Source organism: Peromyscus californicus, unplaced genomic scaffold, assembly GCF_007827085.1.
Source record: "Peromyscus californicus insignis strain IS unplaced genomic scaffold, ASM782708v3 Scaffold_3__1_contigs__length_106647218, whole genome shotgun sequence".
NCBI lineage: Eukaryota > Metazoa > Chordata > Mammalia > Rodentia > Cricetidae > Peromyscus > Peromyscus californicus.
Window position 1 is genome coordinate 36,061,109 of NW_026294551.1, and position 16,574 is coordinate 36,077,682.

Here is a 16,574-nt window from a genome sequence, read left to right on the forward strand (position 1 = left end):
GAATAGTGTATACATAAATAAATAAATCTTTAAAAAAAAAAAAAAAAAGACACTGTGACCAAAGCAAGGTTCACTGGTGCTTACGACTCAGGATGAATACAAACTATCTTGGCACAGAGCATGGCGGCAGGCAGGCAAGCATGTACTGTCATTGTAACTCCAGCTGAAAGCTTATGTTTTTATCCTCAAGCATAAGGCAGAGATGGGGGCTAACTGGGTTTTTGAAACCTTAAGCCCCACCCAAAGTGAGACACCTAATCCTTTCTAAACAGTTCCACCAACTGGGGACCGAGTATTCAAATAAGTATCTACAAGGGCCATTCTCATTCAGACCTCCACAGTGGACAGATATCTTCTTTCTTAGGTCTTATACCAGGTTCTGGGGAAAACAATAGGGAATTTAAAGTATCATGAAACAAGAGTCTGAGAAAGAGCTAGCAATGCCCATCTATGTTTGTTTAAGGACTGGAGCACAGATGGACTTGGAAGACTTAAAAGCCCAGCATAGTGGTGCACAGCTATGGTTCTTCCACTCTGGAAGCTAAGGGCAGAGGACCTCCTGAACTCTGGAGTGTAAGAGCAGTTTGAGCAAAACAGAAACCTCAGTTTGGGAGAAAAAAAATTAATGAAGAGAGAAATTAAGAGTCTACTGCAGTATAGTACAGTCCACTGCAAGTATAGAGATGAAGATGGCTGAAACAAGAAGGGTGACCAAATGGATAGAAGATGGCTCGGCATGTAAAGGTACTTGTGGCCGTACCTGACGGCCTGAGCCCAATCCCCAGAGCCCACATGGTAGAAGGAAAGAATTGACCCTAGCAGATTGTCCTCCGACCCTCACATGTGCTCTATGAGAGGAACAGCCCACCACCCCCACCCAACCAACCATGCATAAATGTTTAAAAAAATCTAGAGCAGTTTGTAGATACATTGAAATAGGACTTGATCTTAGATAAGATGAATGATTTAGCAGCAACAACAAATGTCAAGAATGACTAGCATCTGAGTTTAGTAACTGGGTGGGTGGTTGTTCCAGGTAATAGGAGAAGGAAGGTTTGGATGAGACTTTTTTATAAGACTGTAGGTAGAAGCAGGGTGTATTGATGTATGGTTTTAATCCCAAAGGCAGAGGAATGCGGATCTCTGAGAGTTCCAGGACAGCCAGTGCTATGCAGAGAAACCCTGCCTACAAAAATAAATAATAATAATAATAATAATAATAATAATAATGTAGATGGGCTGGAGAGATGGCTCAGCAGTTAAGAACCCTGGCTGTTCTTCCAGAGGACTCAGGTTCAATTCCCAGCACCCACATGGCAGCTCACAGCTGTCTGTAACTCTTCTTCCGGAGGATCTGATCCGAGTCCCCCATACAGATATACTTGCTGGCAAAACATCTATGTATATAAATAAATAAATTATTTTTTTTTTAAAAAGAGTGTAGATAGGAGCAAGAGAGAGAGAGCTCGGTGGGTAAAAGTGCCCGCTACCGTGCATAACGATCTCAGTTTGACCCTGGGACCCACATGGTGGAAGGGGAGCACCAACTCCTGCCAAGTCTTCCTGACTCCATGTGCCCACTGTGGCCTGTGTAGCACCCTCCTCTCCCTCACAAGTAAATAAATATAATACAATATTAAAACAAGGGAGCTAAGTACAGGTAGGAAAGGATGTTACTCAGAACCCAAAGTACAAATTCAGGAAAATATTGTAAAGCACAAGACCAGATAGATAACTTACTTGGGGACAAAGGGAAGGGGGAGGCCCAACTTCAGATAAAGAAAAAGCTATAACAAGGAGATAGAGTGTTTGGGGGCCAACAAGATGGCTCAGCAGCTGAAGGCATTTGCTGGCAAGCCTGGCAAGCCTGGCAACCAGAACCCACATTAGGCAGGGGGAGAAGTAATTCCTGAAGGTTGTCCTCTGACCTCCCCTACACACCGTGACAACACCCTCCCCCCAACACACAGATGTTGAGAGAGAGAGAAAAGAGAGTGTTGGGGGAGTCATTGAGATAGATCAACAGATGAAGGCTTTCGTTGCCACCTGACACCTGAATTGGATTCTCAAAACCCACATGTTGGAAGTAGAGAACAGATTCCTACAAGTTGTCCTCTGATCTCTAAACGTGGGCTGTGGCACATATGTACTCAGATACACACACACACACACACACACACACACACACACACACACACACACTAACTAAATAAAGCATTTGGAAAAAGAATGGTCTGCTGTGCAAAACTAATATGGTGATAGGGCAGGAAAGATGGCTCAGCAGGTAAGAGCACTGGCTACTCCCAGAGGACCCAGGTTCTGTTCCCAGCACCCACATGTGGGCTCACAACTGTCTGTAACTCCAGCTCCAGAGGATCTGACACCTTCTGGCCTTTCTAATGTGCAAGCACTCACATAACATAAAAATACGTCTGAAAAGAATAAATATAGTGTTTTAAAGGGCTGATACAGTGGTTATGTCTTATAAGGAGAGTACTAGTTACATAAGGGACAGATGGGAGCAAGATTTTTTAATACGTGGAAGCGTTTATGTATTCAGAATGTCTTTAAGAAGTGGTCAGCTTTGTCATTTTCATTCCATGAACCACTTCACTCGAAGTTCTTCGGAAACCTCTAGGTATTTAGATGTGTAGGTTACAAAAGACACTGATGGAGAGAGAATATTCAAGGTTCCATGACCTGGTAGATTTTTAAGATCATTTAAACATTGTGGTACAGTCATCCTTTGCATCCATATGGATTGGTTTCAGGACCCCTCTCACTTACCAAAATGTGTGCATACATAGAACTCCAGCACTCAGAAGGGAGGCCGAGGCAGGATGATTGTTACCAGTTTGAGGCCAGTCTAGTCTAATAGCAAGCAGTTCCCCAAGACTTAAGAAATTAAGTTCAAAAGCATTCAAGGGATTTCACATGCATTCCCCTTCAAATCATGTATTTTCAGAAAACATATTCTTTAACTGTTATCATCATTTGACAGTTTGTGTTATCTACTCAGTCTGGTGGTCTGATAATCTCTTTGATAGTGTGCATTGAGTCAGGGTACATTACTCACTTAGATTGTTTATTTAATTTCTAACACTCAGTTTTTCAGGTCCTTAATCTTTATAGCTTTAGGGAATCTGCAGCTGTTGTGGCATGGCCTAGAACTAGATATGCTTAAGCATTCCACCAGGGTAGATACTTCTAAAGGCGAGGAAAGTTACTGAAAGCTGATGCCTAAGTTGACATCTTTGTATGGCTTGCATGTTTCATTAAGAAACATGACTCAGGAGGATGTTAATTTCATTGTGGAATAATGTTGCCAAAAAAATGAGAATCCGTGGGTTTAGTGCTCTTACTTTCTTTTCTTTCTCTTAATTTTTCCAGCAACCTTTACCCAAGGAAATTTCTATTACTGCGTCACCACACAATTGTTTTAAAAATTAATACTTATTTGTACGTGGGTCTGTACATGCATGCCAAAGCATGTGGCAGTCAGGAGACAACTTGCAAGAGTCAGTTCTTTGCTTTTACATGTGGGACCTGGGATTGAACTCAGGTTGTTAGCCTTGGTGGCAGGTGACTTTACCCATGACGCAATCTTGCTTTAGTTTTGGGGAAGAGAAGTATCATGTCAACATGTCAGCATATTCCTTACTGTTATTTGAGGCCATGCTGTATCTGAATACTGCTTTTAGGTTTGTTACTAACTTGGTGGGTCTCCCCCACCCCTCTTGGAGGACTATATAATTTTGTTCTGTATTGTTTTTGTATTCTAAATGGGGCTAATGTTGAAAGTGAATGGAGTATTGTAGTCTCAGCACTGAACGTACAGCCTACAGAGAACCTTTGTGAGCTGCCTAGCAATGCTTTCTAAGCATTTCTGTCAGACACAAACAAAAACAGCACTTATTTTAATACCAACCTTTTATTTCAAACATGGCCTTTTAAGGTATTTCTCATGTCTGAAATGTTGTTTGATGTTCTGGGTTATGCTTCTGTTCTATTTTTGTCTTCTGACCTGATCCACAAATTGCATTATTGTAAGGAATATAAGGTTTATTTTAGCAGCCTACTCTTATAAGCAAAACTGACTTATACTGTATACCCTCACTGCAAAGTAGACTCCACTGAAGGTCAAGAATTTATGCTAGATTCTTGTTTGAGGACATTTCAGTCTTTTAAACAGAACAAGAATACTTTGGATTTGCTTCCATATTCTTGAACTTGACAGTATTTCATAGTATGTGGCCAAAATTGATCCTACTACATTGAACGTGAAAAGGGACTTATTATTTCATCTTATGCTACCTAAGTAGGCTTCTTTTAGATTTTTTGTTTGTTGTTTTTGTTTTTCGAGACAAAGTTTCTCTGTGTAGCCCTGGCTGTCCTAGAACTCACTCTGTAGACCTGGCTGGCCTCAAATTTGGAGATCTGCCTGCCTCTGCCTCCTGAGTACTGGGATTAAAGGTGTGTGCCACCACCACTTAGCTTATATTTGTTTATTTTTTTATCTGTATGGGTGTTTGCCTGCATGTATGTTTGTGAACCATGTGTGCTTAGTGCCCGTGGAGCCCAGAACAGGGCATTGGATCCCCTAGAACTGAAGTTACAGGCAGTTGTGAACTGTTGTATAGGTGCTGGGAACTGAACCCTAAATCCTTTGGAAGAGCAGCCATTGCTCTTAAATACTGGGCCATCTCTCCTGCCCCCCATTTTAGACTTTTACCCTCGAATAACTTTTTTGGGGCTGGGTGTGAGGGCTTCAAGACAGGGTTTCTTCTTGTATAATATTAGATGACCAGCCTTAATATTATACATCCCAGGGGCTCAGGAGAGAGAACTACTAACGGCGAGGACTATTTTCGGGAAATAGAATCTCAGCACACCGAGCTCTATAGTCCACTTGCTTTAATTCCTCTGGCATAACATCCTTTATACCCAGCTTCAGTTCTGTTCTCATGTCTAGCTCCTTTCTTGCCTGATTTCTCTCTGTACTTATCTATTGCTCCCTCTAAGTTCTATCTTAATTCTCTTGTCTTAATTCTGCCTCATCTAGGTCCTTTTCAGCTTGTTCTTACCCAGCTGGTACTTTCCCATCTGGCTCTTCCTCATCTTCCAGCTCATTCCTCTAATCCTCTCTTCTAGCCCTTTAATCTAGTTCTTCCCCATCTCAGTTTGTTCCTCTCAAGTTCTTACCCGTCTAGTTCTTCCATTCTCTTTTCTCTTCTCCGTCTTCATGCCCTTGAAGTCCTGGTATATAAAGCCAGGCTTCCAGGGACAAACGGGAGGGGTGATAAGAATCACATTGAGAGGCAATAACTGTTAATTATCATTTGCAACCCCAAAGGGAAGTGACCAATGGGAAAATGAATTAACTAAAGGCTAAATTTGGGTAATATCTAAGAAGGGAGATCTTATGTGCTCAACTATAGTCTTAAACGTGATTAGTAGAAAATGTTAAGAATCTATAAGTTGCTAGGTCAATGGGAGAAAATAAAACTGTCTTTTTTCCTGTGGTTCCTATCTGTCCAAGCTATCTGCCGTTTTTTCTGCAGGGTAGGGGAAAGTGTGCTCAGTCGCTAGGCAACCTGTGTACAGTTAGATGCCTCTGGTGATAGTTAAAGGGAGATCTGGAAGTGGAGGTTAAGGTTTGGGAAAGGAGGAAGTAAGGCTTAATTGGCACATCTGCCAGGCCTTCTCAAACAGGTAGCCTGGATGCTTAAGTCTGTTAAGTCTGTTCTTTTTTTTGGGGGGGGGGGGGTTTCGAGACAGGGTTTCTCTGTGTAGCTTTGCACCTTTCTTGGATCTCGCTCTGTAGATCAGGCTGGCCTCGAACTCACAAAGATCCGCCTGCCTCTGCCTCCTGAGTGCTGGGATTAAGGCGTGCGCCACCACCGCCCGGCTTAAGTCTGTTCTTAGAGAGTACAGAGGTATCTCTGATAAGGTACTCTCCTCCATCTGGGGATAGACCTGGCCAAAAGCTGCCAATGATGATAATTACAGGGAGGCTTGGACTGGGGTTCTGGCTGAGCATAGCTGTCAGCACAGAAAGTTATCTAAATATTCCTAGAAGTGGTTAGGTAAGGAGTTAAAGGTCTATAAAATTAGTAAGGATGTCAGAAAGGAGGGTCCGAGCTAAATTGTGTAAAGCTATTACTTAACGTCCACCTGACCTAGGCGGTGTCTCCTTGTGGAATTTATCTTAAATCAGGAGACTTGCATGTGGACTATTGTTACTGCTAGTCCTTGAAAGTGGCCAAGGGAGATATCTGATTCCAGAGGAAGCCTTTCCTGAGGCTGTTCTCCAAATACCTGGAATGTTTATGTCCAGAGAGTGATCAGTCCACACTGTTAGCCCTTCTTAGGGAAAAGTCAATTGGGAAAACTATGAAGGCACACATGATTTTCATAACAGAATACAGCTGATATATAACAAGCCAAGTAACACCAAAAACTCCTTGGAATTTGGCTTCCTCTGGAGGAAATCCTTGATCCCTCCAGGTAGTGACTTTTCCATAACCAGCTGAGTTCTTATGATATATTCCTGCGGTCCGCAGCAGTTTCTCTGTGTAGTCCTGGCTGTCCTGGAATTCTCTGAAGACCAGGCCGGCCTTGAACTCATCTGCCTGCCTCTGCCTCCCAAGTGCTAGGATTAAAGGCATATGCCACCTTGGCAACATGAAATTAAAAGAAAACAAAACAAAAAACTTTGAAAAGAAAGGGGCATGGAGAAATAGTGCCTCTACCTGCCAGTCACTATGTAATCTCCCTGTATGGTTTGATTTTATTTGTTTGTTTTTTCGGTTTTGGTTTTTGTGTGTGTGACAGGTTCTGGCGCTGGCTCTGGCCCTGGCGAACCTGATACTTAAGAGGATCCCCCAGGCTTTGCCTCCTGTGTGCTAGGATTACAAGTTTGTGTCATCATGTGTTTTGTCTTGTTTTGTTGAGACAGAGTCTTACACTGTGGCACATACTGGCCTAGAATTCACTGTGTATCTCATGGCAATACCACTGCCTCAGCTTTTCGAATGCTGGGATTACAGGTGTAAGTCAGGATGCCTACATCTATATGCTTCCTCTTGAAATAGAAAACATAACTACCGACAGTCTCCCAAGGCCAAAGAAAAATATTTAAGAATGAAATGAAAATTAAGATGGGGGGTGTTATATAAATTGCTCAAATGCAAAAGCTTAAATTACCCAAAGAAACATTGAAAGAAAGAAACCAAGAGCTAGAGATGAGTCAGCAGTTGAGAGCACCAGCTGCTCTTGCAGAGGACCCAAGTTTAATTCCCAGCACCAACACAGTGGCTCACAACCATCTGTAACTCCAGTACCAGGGGATGGAACCCCCTTCTGGCCTCCATAGGCTCTCCACACATGGGAAGCACAGACATACATTCTGGGAAACATCCATACACACATAATCTTTTAATGAAAGAAAAATTTTGATGAGAGAGACTTAACTGGAGATGGTAAGATTCTTTTTTTTTCTTTTATAGCTATAAAAAATTTAAACAGTCTTGAGCTGAGAAGGAAAGCAGAATTGGGATGGGGTATAAATAAGTTCTATCTTGGGGAGTAGGCATGGAATATATAATCCAAATGGTCCTTCTCCTAATGGACTCAACTCAATCAGGACATGTTGGTAACTTCCAGAAACAAGTCGTTTCCCTCTGACTCCAAAAAGTAAGATGATAATAGTGAGATTAACAGGGTGCATTGATGCTGGATTGGGTAACCATCTGCAGCTAGAAGACACAGGCAGCAAAGACAGTGTATTTCTCAAATAAAAGGTACTTATGTCCTCTCAGGGCATCTGGAACTCGATATGATGCCATGGTTCGGGGGCTAAGCCTCAGCTTTGTAGTTTAGAAGTTTGAGTAAACATACAGCCTAATGAGCTCTAGGGATTAGAATTATTCCAGCCATCTTTACAACTCACAATACCAATTGTGTGTGTGTGTGTGTGTGTGTGTGTGTGTGTGTGTGTGTGTACACACAGGGCTTCTCTGTGTAGCCTTGGCAGTCTGGAACTTGCTCTGTAGATCAGGCTGCCCTTAAACTCACAAAGACGGATTGAAGGCGTGTGCCACCACGCCTGGCTTTGGCCCAATTTTCTAATAGTACAAAGAAAAAGATGTAGATTGAGACTGTTTCTTTCAAAATCCTTCAAGAAATAATCTATATTTAGTTTGGGGGAAGAAAAGTGTCTTGCCAACAGGTCAGCACACCTATACTGTTATTTAAGACCAGTTGTGTTTGGGGTACTGCTTTTTATGTTTGTTGTAACTTGTTCTGTGACATTATCTGAATCAATTTACTTCTGCTTGCCTGTGTGTGCATTATAGGAGTGGGTTGGGCTTGAATACTTGGCAAGATCCTTCTGTGATCTGATTATTCTTACAGAATATTCATAAGGCACTGTCATGTGGAACATTCTGCTTTTGAGAGAAGGAGAATTGTCACTATGTAGAGGGTATTTAAGGCTGAGTGACTAGATGACATCATTAGGGAGAGTGTGAAGAGAACACAAAAAGAACCCAGGACCAGGCTTTGAATAACTCCAAGAAGTAGAAGCAGAAGGAGCTGTCAAGGGAAGAGGGAGTGATTGCCTCACCCAGCGAGGTAAGGTGTGAGTGTTTTAGCATTTGCCAGCGTGGAGGTCATTAGTGTTCTCCAGGAAAGCTATTTCCTGGTTCCCCATCAGTGGGGTCAGAAGGCTCACTGCATTGCTGATGAGGAAGTGTAGACTGTCTGTATGCAGCTCTCTGGAGAACTATATCAGTGAAGGACAGAAACGGGAAGTACTAGATGGTGTTTATTTGCCAGAGAGAATAAAGAAGCCAAGACTGATGACACAGAGAGAACCAAAGGAGCTAAGTGAGCTAAGTCCCTGAAAGGTGAAGAGGGTTAGTGCAGGATGTGTGTTCCCAACACGGCCTTTGATGACAGAAGTCTGCTCAAGTAGGTGGTTGATTCAAGGATACTTTGTTGTCCAGTGGCTAATTTTTGCCACAATGAAAGTTAACTCCATATGCAGTTTCTTCAATGCCCATATTTTCTCTGAAGTAGATTGGTACTGCCAGGAGCTGACATGTCTCATAGTCATAACAAAAAGAAAAATTTTCTAAGTTATTAAAACATTTTAAATGCCGTATTCTTTAGCTCTCTAAAGGGTTTGAAGATGACCTGTCTATCTAAAATATATCTGCTCAATCTTGAAAACATACCTAATATGACTACAAGTTCTATTGTAATGTATAACTACTGACTTTCATTTCTTTTTATCCTAATAGTTAGTAATAATAACATTCAAGAATCAGCAATTTGCATTACATTGTTAAATGAATGGTATAAGTACAATATCTTGAACAAGATTAAAAATATTAAATATTAAATATTAATATTAAAAATACCAGGTGTTTCTGGTACATGGACTGCTCTCACCCAATGTGAGGTCGAACTATTGACCTTGTATACATCCTACTTCACAAATGAGTCTGTCAGATACACTAAGCCTATAGGCTGAAGATGATGCCCCAACACTGCAGAGAAATCTCAGGTGACTCTCCAGGCAGCTGGCTGTTTCTGTCAACTCACATTTTTTTTTTTTTGTAAGTTGCTTGCATGCACATCCTATTTTTATTTTTGTTAGGTAATATTATTTCCTTCTTGGGTCTTTGAGGGAATTGAAGATTAGTTAGTTATAGTTGAAGATTAGTTACGATAGAAAGTGAATTAGGTACATTTTGGACTTACCAAAATAGGATAGATAATGAAATTATTTTCTCTGAATTTGTCAAATACAAATGGACTAGACATTGTTTAGGTATTTATTACTTGTATATATGGTATATAGTTATTGTACTTTTGTATATAGTTTTTCTTATGTTATAACCTTTTTCCTTTTTTCTTTTTATTAAAATAGAAAAGGAGAAATATGGTGATATTTTAATTGTACTGAAATATGATTTTATTTGTATGTTAATAAATAAAGTTGCCTGGGGGTCAGAGCCGGGCGTGGTGGCGCACGCCTTTAATCCCAGCTCTTGGGAGGCAGAGCTAGGCAGATCTCTGTGTGTTCAAGGATACAGCCAGCATGGAGACACACGCCTTTAATCTCAATACCAACCGTAGAAGACCTGGAGGTCTGTACAGACAGACAAAATAGAGCAACTGATACTCTCAACACTTAGGAAGCTGAAGTAATGTTATGGAGTTCAAGACCAACTTGTGCTCCTTAGTGAGTTATAGGCCACCTTGGTCTCAAAACAGCAATAAAAGTGAACTTGTTTGTAGAGATTTATAGATTTGTTCACATCCCTAGAGTAGTTGCTTGTAAAGGTTATGTTTAAATCCCATTCTGTTAAATTCTAATCCCTGTTTAATTATACACTGTCTTTTTTTCATCTAATCTCGTTAATCCCCAGTTTCATTCTGTTCAGTTGTAATTGATCTCTTGTGTTCATTTGTTTTCTGCCAGACTCTCCTGAAGACTTATCTTACTTATTGTAACCTCACCTCAGGGGCCTGTTGCGGACTAGTAGAGTGAGCCACGGTGACATCACTGGGAAGGTAGCATGATGTTGGTTTTCTGGTCTAGGTGGCTTCCAAGTTCATTGTTTCACCTACTTCCTACCCTTTAGATGTCTTAGCATTTAGGGTTAGTTCCACACAAGAACACATGCACATACATACATGGTCTTTTATGTAAATATCCTATCCCTGGCCAGTGGTCACTTTCTTTTTGCTGTGTGTGTGTGTGTGTGTGTGTGTGTGTAGACAGACTCAGCGTCCCAAGTTCTGAGATTGCAGGCATGAGGCACCATGCCTGGCTCTTCCTTGTGGAGAACTTGTCTGGAGGTTCTAGCAGGGGAGTACACCTGCTTCAACACCCTTGGCTGACGAATGGCCGTCCTCTTCAACCTGTGAAGCATGCGTCTTTGGAAGGGACATACATGGAACAGTGGGAGGAAAAGGACACCAATTTAGGCAACTGAATCAGCTGACTCAACCTGGCAGTCAGTGGGATGGTAGATGGTGTAAACAGGTCACACTCAAATCTGCTTTATCTCTTTTGTGGGTGAATAAGTTATATTATTTGAATATACCCGCCCTTGAGATAGGCATTCACATAGCCCAGACTGACCTTAAACTTCTAATATATTTTAAACATGAAAATTTTATCTTCTGTGCCCATTACCATTTGAATCAGTGTTTTCTACATAAAGCTCTCCTGTGTTCTTGGATCTATGATATTTGTGTTAATACAATGAATCTATTTATTTATTTACTTTTTGTTTTTTGAGACAGAATTTCTCTGTGTCATCCTATCTGCCCTGGAACTTACTCTGTAGACCAGGTTGTCCTTGAACTCACAGAGATCCACCTGCCTCTGCATCCCCAGTGCCGGGATTAAGTTGTGTGCCACCACCGCCTGGCTCATAAATGTTTTGTGTTTTGTTTTGTTTCGTGAATTTATTTTCTAATAATGTTAACATAACTATAAAAGATAAAATGATAACAAGAAATGGCAAATTTCAAATAGTGTCTTTATTAATTTATGAATTAGATGGGTATTAGATCTATAGTTTATCAGTATTGGGATGTACTAGTACTTAATACCTTTATTCTGTGAATAAAGTGTTCCCAAATTTTAATCTGGAAAACAAATCACTAGAATAACTATTTAGAAAGGGTTTATAATCACAAACTTTTATATGGAATTATATAAGCTATCTATAAAACTCTTGGTTATAAAAAGAAAAAATAGTGTGAACACATCATATAGTTCGCATGTAGGGTGTATGCCGTGTTGCTCCTGTATTCAGTTTTAGTCTCAGCTGCATAGCAGAAGATCTAATGTGTTGCTGGGCTTTATTTTCTGTGTTAGCTCCTCCAGAGTTACTGATCTATGAAATGGCAGAAAATGGAAAAAATTGTGACCAGAGACGTGTAGCAATGAGTAAGGAGCAGCATAATGGGAGTTTTCCAGGTAAGGAATATAGGCAGCAGTAATAACAAACTGCCTGGGGACTCTTCTGTGGCTTTACATGTATTTCCTCACTTAATCCTTTCACTGTCCAAGTAGTTTGCCTTTACATCTTGAGATGCTGCACACCTTTAATTTCAGCACTCAGGAGGCAGAGATAGGCATGCGTCTGTGAGTCTGAGGCCAGCCTGATCTACTTAGTGACTTCTAGGACAACCAGGGATGTGTAGTGAGATTCTGTCTCAAAACAAACAAGCATATTGCAGCAGAAATAACTATCCTACATACATGTATTATTCCAAATTTGTAGTTTTAGTCCAAATTCAACTGCTGGATCCTTTTTTTTTTTTCTTGAGGCAAGGCTTCAGGGTTTCTATGTGTACCCATGACTGTCCTAGAACTCACTTTGTTTGTAGGCTGGCCTCGAACTCACAGAGCTTCACCTGCCTCTGCCGCCCAAGTGTTGGGATTTAAAGGCGTGTGCCACCACCCACCCAGCTAAGGATTGTATGGTTTTCTGTTTGCTTTTTGTTTTTGTTTGTTTGTTGTTGTTGCCTCAGAAACACTGATGAGAAAATAACAGCCCTGGAGATGCTGGTGTAGTTCAGTGGTAGAGGACATGCACAGCATGTGTGAAGTCCTGGATTTGGTCATCAGCACCAAAAATGAGTGGCAACCATGGCAATTCATTTCCTTTCTGAGCCAATAAAGATTGCTGAATTTGGACTAGTTGCCATTTCTCAGGATTATAGGACTTGTGTGAATGGTTACCTGGGACATGGATGAAACTTTTTTTCATCCACTACATTTTTAAGCAGTTATACATTGTACTGTCCCTCTCCATGATAACTAAAAAGAATACTTTGCAAAGTTGCCACTGATGGAAAGAGGTAGATGTACAGACACATAAGAAGCCATTGAGGCTTCAGTACGGGGACTTACCACAGTCCTTGGCTTTCTGTTAGGGAGTTCTGATACTTGTTAGAATTTTGTTCCTCTCAGTTTAGTACTTTGTACCCCATAAATTTGCAGGGTCTGGATGTTAAATCTCATTCTACTTTTGAGTTTTGTTTTTTTTTTGTGCAGTCTAAGAGATATAACATAGGTAGGTGTGTTGATTTTTATTCTTTGAAAAAGGTGGCATAGCTGGGCAGTGGTGGCGCACGCCTTTAATCCCAGCACTTAGGATGCAGAGCCAGGTGGATCTCTGTGAGTTCGAGGCCAGCCTGGTCTACAGAGCGAGATCCAGGACAGACACCAAAACTACACAGAGAAACCCTGTCTCCAAAAAACCAAAAAAAAAAGAAAAGAAAGGTGGCACAGATGTTAGGAATTCTATTTTAACTTCTCTGCTGTTGTTTTTCAGACCCCTCTTCAGCACATGAAAAGAAGAGAAGGGATCGGGAAGAAAGACAGAATATTGTCCTGTGGAGACAGCCGCTCATTACCTTGCAGTATTTTTCTCTGGAAACTCTTGTAGTTTTGAAGGAATGGACCTCAAAGTAAAGAGTTTTCTGTTACTTTTCATATAAATCGTATTTACTAATTTTAGAAGTCCTCAGCCATCTCCTACTCCCTGCCATCTGTTCCACCAAAATGGATTAATTAAATTTAGAACATTATCATAGGAACATTTGTTTTCCTTCCTATAGTTTAAAAAGAGTTAGACTTGGGGAAGGGGGATGTAGCTTATTCAGAGTACTTGTCTCCCACTCACAAAGCCAACACCAGACACCAACCAGGTTTTCAAGGTCATCCTTTGTTATATAGTTCAAGATCAGCTGGGATACATAAAGACTGCCTTCTCACCATCACCCTGCCCCAAAAGGAAGAGCAGTAGATGGGGATGTTTGGTTTGAAGAAAAATGACCTCATTTACTTGACAGGTTATTACAGTTGACTACTCTTTCATGTTGGGTCTTGCAAGGGAAAACATTAAAAAGATACTGGTTTTTTCTTCTGGTTTTATATTGAAAATAAATCAGGCCTGTGTGCAGTAGATACACCAAGATGGACCTGCAGCAGGTTCAAGATGCATGTGGTGCTTAACTGATAGCCAGTGAAAAAGAACGCTGCTGTAAAGTGTGTCCTGTCTGTGTTTTAGCTGTTTGAGAGATCCAAGAGAGCAAGTTGAACTTTCTTACCCTATTATTTTCTTGTTCTTCTAAATTATCTGTACTGTTATCTTACATTTTGTTGTACTTAAAAATTATAAAACATGTTGGGCAGTGGTGGTGCTTGCCTTTAATCCTGGCACTTGGGAGGTAGAGGCAGGTGAATCTCTGTGAGTTTGAGGCCAGCCTGGTCTACAGAGCGAGTTCCAGGACAGCCAGGGCTGTTACACAGACAAACCCTGTCTTGAAAGAAAAAAAAAATATATATATATATATATATAAAACATTTGTAACAATTTTTAGCTCATTTGATCCTGTAGGAGGTCTACGAAGAAGAAAAAACAAATATATAATTATTATGATTTTAAAAGCAAAAACCAGCCGGGCGGTTGTGGCGCACGCCTTTAATCCCAGCACTCGGGAGGCAGAGCCAGGCGGATCTCTGTGAGTTCGAGGCCAGCCTGGGCTACCAAGTGAGTCCCAGGAAAGGCGCAAAGCTACACAGAGAAACCCTGTCTCGAAAAAACAAAACAAAACAAACAAAAAAAAAAAGCAAAAACCAAAATCAGAAAGGTTACGTGTCCTGCTCACAGAGCAGCAGTGAGTGGCCTACTCAGGAAGGGGCTTTGAAGCCTGTGCTCTTGGATTGCACTGTAATACCTCTCCAGATTAAAAGGTGGGGTGTGGACAAGGTCAGGCTTTGGACTCAGAGATGGCTGTGGTAAGGCTACTTGATAATTCAGGTTCGTGACTGACTCCTTTTTACATCCCAAAGGCTGTTTCTGAAAATTGCAGCATAAATGGGAGATTGTTTTTGTTTTTAAGATTGTGGCATCGTCAGAGCATTGTGGTGTCGTCTTTCCTGCTGCTTGCTGTGCTTATCGCTACGTATTATGTGGAAGGAGCACACCAACAGGTAAGATACAGAGTAACTCTGCTCCTCGGCACTCGGTACTCACGTGACATTTCAGCATGGACGCAGGTAAGTCTCAGAGTTTATACCCTCTACACTTGTAAGCATGCTTTTCTGATTTCAATTTTATCTGATAACTGGGTATCTTAATGTCTTATTCCATACACTAAAAATACCCGAACACTGTTCAGTAGTTACTCAACATTATTTTAGTAGTTAGGATTCCTCTTTACTATAAAAGATCAGTCTCTCTCTGCCTCCCAAGTACTGGGATTAAAGGTGTGTGCTACCACCCCTAGCTCGTTGGCCCCTTCCTTTACTACTGTGTTTTGTGTGCTCCTAAAGTTTTCTCTTCACAGCTATTGCAACAGTCCCTTTAACACTGTCTCGTGTTTTCTTAAAGTTTGTAATTTTTAACTGATTTTAAAATGTTGATTCTTAGCATCACTATATTAGACTGGGCATGGTAGCACACTTGTATAATCACACCATCTAGCAAGTAGAAGAAGGAGGATCAACTGAAGTTCAAGGCTAACCTGGTCTACATAGAAAGTACCAGCAGGCTGGACTACAGTATGCTATCCTGCCTCAAGAAATGAAAAAGAAAAAAATAATGATTACCATAATAGTAGTTTGTTTTTTGTTTTTCTCCAGTGCCAACTTATTCTGCTTGAATGAGTTGTGTTTTTGTTTTGTTTGGGGTTTTTGTTTTTTGGGGGGAAGCGGTTTGATTTGTGTCCTCTCTGCTATAGTACACTAACAGTGTGAGACCTCTTTGAGGAATTTTTTTGTCTTCATGTTTCTTAGCTCCTCAGCTTGCTGAGCTGGCTGGTCAGTGGGTGGTAGTTACTAAGGTACGTTCCTGGGCAGAGTGTTCCGGTTTATACCTTGTCCCTTTTCTTTTCAGTATGTGCAGCGGATAGAGAAGCAGTTTCTTTTGTATGCCTACTGGATAGGCTTGGGGATTTTGTCCTCTGTTGGACTTGGAACAGGATTGCACACCTTCCTGCTTTATCTGGTAAGAAAGACTTCTTTCAACTTGCAAGAACAGAGGAGATTCTTCTGTCTTTATTGGTGCTTTTCCTTCAGAAGCTGCAATCCTAAAATCTGTAGTTAATTGCTTCAGTGCCTTCTAAGTGTTGGGATCCTAAAACCAGGGCCTGAAGTTCAGCTTCTTGTTAAGCTCTGCGTTTCCTTTGGAGCTGAAGAACTAAAAGGAGAAAAGGGAAAAACAGTTAAGCAAATATGGTTGCTTACTTCATTAGTTCAACCAGGAAATTTTTTTCAGTTTTAGATTTTGAAGTAATGATTCTGACATTGTCCTCTGATCTCCACACGGCACCATAGCACTCATGCACACCCACAACCCCCAAAGACATAGCCATTTGTTGGTTTTTCCAGACAGGGTCTCTCTGTGTAGCCCTGGCTGTCCTGGAACTCACTCTGTAGACCATGCTGGCCTCAAACTGAGAGATCTGCCTTCCTCTGCCTCTGCTAGGATTAAAGGTGTGTGCCACCGTGCCCAGCTCCCTGGATTTTTTTTTAA

At 41.1% G+C, this 16,574-nt stretch overlaps 1 protein-coding gene across 3 annotated transcripts in view; it reads left to right on the forward strand.

Annotated features, from left to right (window-relative positions):
* The window catches only part of Vmp1 (vacuole membrane protein 1), a 105,921-nt gene that overhangs the window by 6,501 nt on the left and 82,846 nt on the right, over window positions 1-16,574 (forward strand). Inside the window, exons 1-5 of one of the 3 annotated variants that reach the window (XM_052758876.1) lie at window positions 8,531-8,634; window positions 11,903-12,004; window positions 13,368-13,503; window positions 14,941-15,031; window positions 15,936-16,046. In XM_052758876.1, coding sequence (XP_052614836.1) covers window positions 11,929-12,004; window positions 13,368-13,503; window positions 14,941-15,031; window positions 15,936-16,046 — 414 coding nt within the window. In that variant the 5' untranslated portion in view covers window positions 8,531-8,634; window positions 11,903-11,928. Of the gene's footprint in view, window positions 1-8,530; window positions 8,635-10,510; window positions 10,585-11,902; window positions 12,005-13,367; window positions 13,504-14,940; window positions 15,032-15,935; window positions 16,047-16,574 lie in introns of those variants that run through there. The other 2 variants (XM_052758875.1, XM_052758874.1) reach the window with 2 other exon arrangements.